Source organism: Magnolia sinica, chromosome 17, assembly GCF_029962835.1.
Source record: "Magnolia sinica isolate HGM2019 chromosome 17, MsV1, whole genome shotgun sequence".
Lineage (NCBI taxonomy): Eukaryota > Viridiplantae > Streptophyta > Magnoliopsida > Magnoliales > Magnoliaceae > Magnolia > Magnolia sinica.
Window position 1 is genome coordinate 6,864,702 of NC_080589.1, and position 6,074 is coordinate 6,870,775.

Here is a 6,074-nt window from a genome sequence, read left to right on the forward strand (position 1 = left end):
TAATAATCAGGCGGGCCATATGTAAATTTAGAAGGTTTTGGACAGTATATTATTCTCTATGTTGTGGCCCACCTGAAAGTATTATAGCTTTTTGGTTTTTGTTTATATAATCAGATTTGTTGGATGTGCCAATTGAATGGGTTGGATGTCATACAAACTGGTCCCACTATACAACACCTCTTAACACCATCTAAAGGAATATAATAACTAAGGTAATTTTAGTCATTCCACTCACATGAAAGCATTCTGCAGTGCTTTAAAAAGGTGGGAGGCATTTTTCCGTATAAGTCCCATTCCTAAATTGAAGATGGGAGAATACCTTCAGAAAAGAATCAAGCACAAAGGTCTGAAATTTGAATGAGAGATTGTAAACCTCTTCTCACTATTAATATATTAATTTCACATTGATACATAAAAGAGCTTAACAAAAGCATAAATTTACAGGGGAACTGACTTGAACTTTGATTTTTTATTTTTTATTTTGGGTATAAAATACAAAACAGAAAAAGAAATAAAGAATATGTATTCACTTGGCTGCAGAAATTAGGGCAGGCTATGTTTTAGTGTATTTGAACTGTATGCTGCAATTGCTCATCCTCCTCGGCTTCTTCTGGGGATGAATCATCAGACACCTGGAAAAGGCAAACAGGCAAATGGATTTAGTTGAGATGAATTCAACCTAGTAAAGCATTTGCGTGTTTTTTTTTTTTTTTTTCTAACCGGTAAAGATGGTTTTCTTATTATTATGAAGCTTCCAGTGGTCCTGTTTGGGTAAGCAATCCTGCATGATTGAGATTAAGACTAAATTCAATTTTAGCAGGTGTCACCCTCCATGCAGATTCTTGTAGCCGAAGCAGCGCTTCCTTCTGCTTAATCACATTTTTAGGACCCTTTACTTCTATTAAGTGGAAGAAAGTGCCATGCTTCTTCGACATGGCTCTGATTTGGATAAAACTGCGAGCGTACTTTTTTATTAGATAACTGATCATGGTTTATTAATCCTGGTATAAGCCATCTTTACTGTCCAATATTTGTTCATGTACATAGATTGGATACATCTGATCTAGGATAGGAGTCGATGAGTGCCCCGATTGAACGGTTATAACAATTATAACCGTTTTAAAAATGGACTTCCTTTGTGGAGGATTGCTTATCAGTGCGATCTTGCGTTCAGCCTTGCAAGAGGTGACCCATCAATTGGATGTTCCGGATGGATTGAACGAGGATCAGATGGTAAATATGGCTTATGCGATGAATTCAGATCATGTTCACAATAATTATGCAATAATAATTTAAAATTAATGAAAAAAAAGGGAGGGAACTAACATGATGCTGTTGATTTTGCCGCTTCCACCGTTGGATTGCTTCCATTGTTCTCACCATTATGTATAATGGCACAATAATTCCACCGGCCCTTAAAACGAGCACCTGAGAAATTCACAAAGTAATTAATAAAAGAAATAACTACAAAAATAAGCAAGCAATGATCACAAGATTAAAGAAAAAGCAAAGAAGTCCTATGCAATTCCCTCATGGTACAGTGGGCACGGCATGTCTTTGTGATCTTGGAATCTTGATCAAGTGAGCCCATAGGCCAAAAGTATACATGATTCGACCATGGTTTAAAAAACTGAAAACTCAACTCAACTTGATGTTCAGCCGGATTGGCTCGACTCGACATTTAAAAATATAAGCATTTCGAATACGAGTAGATATATAAAATAATTAGAAATAATATACATAACAAAACATAAATATAATTGCACGGAACATCAAGTTGGTTAGTTGGCACATGCTTTTTTATTAATATATGTTATGCTGACTCAGCAACTGATGGGTCGAGTCACCATGAGTAGTATTGAGTCAACTGAGTGATCGGGTGGACTCACCAAGTCATCACCAGTCTAGGGTTTCCAAGAGATTCGGCTCGAAATCTTGTAGAGTCTAGTTGACTCAGCTGAATTTCGAGTCAAGTCTGCAAGTTCTAGAATTACAGATCCGACAACTCTGGTCATCCAGTTGTGAGTTTTGCTGGTCTAATCTGGACAACTGATTTAACTGTTTCCTTTTTCTAGGTCACTAATCAGATGGCTGCCACAGCCAATCCCCTTGCTTCTTGGGAGATGGCCTATCCAAGTGGTGCCCCACAAGAACAACAGTTCTGATCACCAGACATGTTTGCCATGCATACTGCCAGGAGGAAATGAAACCATAGTTCTATAACTCGGTGACCCGTCTCCAAACTCAGCCGAGTTGACTCGACTCAATGAGATATCTTGCAGAGTCACTGAGAAACCCAGTTGAATATTGAGTATTCAGGTTTTTGAACCTTGGACGGCATGGACACTAAATGTCCAACAACAAAAGATGATGTTACTTAAATTAGTTTTAAGCTGTTATAAAATAATAATAATAATAATAATAATCAGAAACTTACAGTGAGAAGTGTAAATGGATAATGGTCTGCTCCACCTAGCATAGAAACAAGATGTCTTGCAAGCAAAAGGATAGTGAACTGTACAATACAAATACCAAAGAAGAAGAAAGAGGAATTAGAAACTTGGATATAAAATCAAGAAAAATACAAGCTTTGCTCGCTCTTCTCAATATAAAACAGCTTCTAATATTCGAGTGTTCTTAGATCGTATTGATGAAAATGCTGTTGTATAGTTACACCAAATTTTGGTGTATGTGAAGAACCATCTGATCTCTAATTGATGGTTGTCAAATGGGGAGGGGGAACCACAACCTTCAACTTGGTGGGCCCCACATCTTTCTCTTGTTCAATCTCTATTTTTCTTTACACCGAGAACTTGGTGTAAGTGACTAGCACATATAATTCAAAGTTGGTGCAGTTTATCTTTGTTTTTCTTTTGAATCAATGTAAAAGATATGGAAAACACTACTTACAATTACAGCCAGGGATCTACAGCATGACGCACTTCTCTCAGATGCAGAGGAGCATTCAGGGTAACGGGTTTCGATAAATTCATCTTCTGCCGCAACAATTGCCACTAATCTAGGATGGCGTAGCTCATGGTTTTGTCTGGGAACCTCCAAGCTCTCTCTGTTTCAGTGAGAAGTTAGTTTAAATTGATGATTTTTCTTTTACTTTTCTTATACAAACTTAAAAACAGTAATTATTCATTTCAGATACAATTTTTTTTTTTAAAATAAAATAAATAAAAATCTAACATGAGCCACTGGGGGTTCTTGTGCTGACCAGCCCCAAGTTATCTAGAGCTGCCGGATCAAACAACCGACGAATTCAGATTGTCCTGTGAAGAATTGGCTGAGATCAGATGGCACTGGTTACATAAGTTTTAAGAGGTTGGTTTGTCTCACACACACCTCCTCCATACAGATCTCTACATGCAGCACACATGGCCTCCTGGCAGGTGTGTCCATCATCTGAGCACAGGATAAGGTGATCCCACCATGAAGATGAACATATGCAAAAATCAGGCCAGTCCACTAATCATAAAGCCACACATGCATGTTGAACGATTTGGCAATTTTATTTAAACCGTTGGTTCTTTTTATATATACTGGCTCACCTGAGAAGTGGGTCAGCCTGAATTTCCCATATCGGCCACCTTGTGCCTTGGAATGATGTTCCATACGTGTAAAGGTGCGTGTGTAGTTAGCAAATGCTGGGCCAGACTAAACTACAAAAGATAAGATTTTGGTGGTCAATCCATGAAGTGTTTTGAGTTTAAAAACTTGAGAAAAGGAGAGTAAAAAAGAAGAGACGCATGCATTTTAGAGAGGCTGAAGGCGACATTTGGAACAATCTAGTATGAAAGATAAAAATATAATGAAAAGGAAATCACCTGATTGTCACAGCTATATCAGCCAATCGAGCTTTTTTCCGTATTATGTACCCAGCTTCAAAGTTCTGCAAAAAAATTTGAATGTTTTCAATCAATATTTCCAATTTCAATCAGAAGATCATTTAAACAAAGAAAATTTGAAAACTTCAAACTGCATAAGAACATAACCTCATGTTAAAAAGAAAAAGCCATAGAAACCAATTCATGCAGTAGGCAAACGAAAGCAGAATGATAAAAGAGCGCTGGGCTTTTATCAAGACACAAACAATAAAAAGGCAGCGGCAAAACTCTGCTCTCATCACAGAAAAAACCATGAAACACATAGAAAAACCCAATTTTCTGTTGGAGAAAAACCAATTACTATCTACAAAACCCATTTTAGTTATAACATAAGCACCATACACAGTAAAAATGAAATTGTCACAAAAATCCATTAAGCAAGAAAAAGGATTTTTACTCAAAAAAGCTACTCAAGCAATATAAATTCGAGAGCTCAGAGTTTTATCACCCCAAGCACCATAAATTAGAATTGAAGTGATCCAATTTTCATAATTTTGAAGCCTAGAAAAGGGATGAACCAGTAAATATGTGGGATGGTGCTTTCTCTCCGACGATGAGGTCACGGATTACCTACCAAAAACTATAACAAAAAAAAAAAGAAAAGAGTTCATTTCACACACGAAAACCATAAAAATTTAGATAACAGGGACCCAATTTTCGCTAAGTGTGCGTTTGGTTGCACCAAATATCATGATATTTTATGATTAAGCAGTCTAATTTGGTGCAACCAAACGCACCCTAAATCAAAAGCTATAAAGACGCATATTAGACACGTAATTTTCATAATAAAAAATATATATGGAAAGATATGTTAGAAATCCATTTTACATCACAGAACAAACCATATAAACATAAATTCAAAAAAAAAAAAACCAGTTTCAACAGAAACATCACATAACAAACCATATAAACATACATGAAAAAGAGCCCAGTTTCAACAACAATAGAAGTTAGAAAACACTCAAAACATCCCAACTTACACCATGGCCCAAAAACCCAATTTCTATTTCAGGGGAGAAAAACATAAAAACTTCAAAAGAAAGAACCCAAGTTCAATTAAAGCAAGAAACAGTAGAATTTTTTTTTTTTTTAATATTTAAATCACACTTCTATACATAGTTTCATACATACATCTTCCAACAACACCTAATTTTCATATCAGAAAAACCAGAAATAACACAAAAATACTACTTCCTATCATAAAAGAAACGATGCAAAACAGACTTAAAGGCCCAAAACTTCAATTCTCACAACCACGAAAACCAAACAAACAGAGATTCAAAAGGTTGTAAAAAACCCATTTCATATAACAAAAAACCAGTGAAAATAAGCTCAAAAACCCATCTTTCATCTCATCAAGAACATGAAAAACAGAGAAAAAAAAAAATCCAAAAGAAAGGAATAAGAGCAAAACCCAAATCTCCTTTCCTTTTTTTAAATTTGAATTCTAACCAATAAAAAATAGCTCAAATCAAAAACAGAAAAAACAAATAAAGTTTCAAAAGAACTGAAATCAAAGCAAAACCCAAATTTCCAATTTTCTGATCTTTTGGAATCTAACCTGTAGACAGATCTCACAGGTGGTATTCCCTTTCTCATCACACCACCTCTGTATACACTCTCTGTGAGCAAACTGAAATCAGAGAAAGCACAACGGTCAAAAAATTTAAATTCCAAAACAGAAAAGACACCCAAATGCACTTTTTTCTTTTTTCATTTTTTCCCCCACCTTGAGAGTTCCCGAGCAAGAACAAGGAGCTTCCAAGCTTTTAGAGGATTCTCCTTCTTCTTCATGACAGATTCTACACTGAGGAATTGAAGGAGAGACCAAACCTTCCAAATACAATGAAATCTCTTCTCCCATTTTCCCACAGCTCTCTATCTCTCGATCTCTCTCAATTTAAATGGTAGAAAATTGAAAATTTCCCAAGATGCCCCTCTTTTACAAAATGACGAAAATGCCCTCGCTCTGATTTGAATTGTGGAAACTTGAGAAAAGCTTTCGTACTCTGGCACAGTGCGATGGATGATATTCAGGAGCTTACAAATTAATTTGAAGTTGCATTCATGGAATGTATTTATTAAAATTAAACCGTCCAATTTATGTAAAAAAATTTAGATGTGTCATAAATAAAAAATTATTTTTATTTTACTTTCATAATATTAGATTTATAGACATTT

At 35.6% G+C, this 6,074-nt stretch overlaps 1 protein-coding gene across 2 annotated transcripts; it reads right to left on the reverse strand.

The window, feature by feature from the left end:
* Positions 1-347: 347 nt before the first annotated feature.
* On the reverse strand, positions 348-5,783 carry LOC131231181 (uncharacterized). Of its 2 annotated transcripts, XM_058227296.1 has the most exons (7): positions 5,623-5,783; positions 5,455-5,526; positions 3,834-3,898; positions 2,911-3,067; positions 2,438-2,515; positions 1,327-1,428; positions 348-632 (listed from the first exon to the last, which is right to left on the reverse strand). In XM_058227296.1, exons 1-7 carry the CDS (start codon positions 5,755-5,757, stop codon positions 561-563), a joined length of 681 nt encoding a protein of 226 aa, XP_058083279.1. In that variant the 5' UTR covers positions 5,758-5,783; the 3' UTR covers positions 348-560. The 2 variants fall into 2 exon arrangements, with proteins under 2 accessions (XP_058083279.1, XP_058083280.1); XM_058227297.1 differs by lacking the exon at positions 5,455-5,526 and having other exon boundaries at positions 5,623-5,781.
* Between the last annotated feature and the right edge of the window lie 291 nt (positions 5,784-6,074).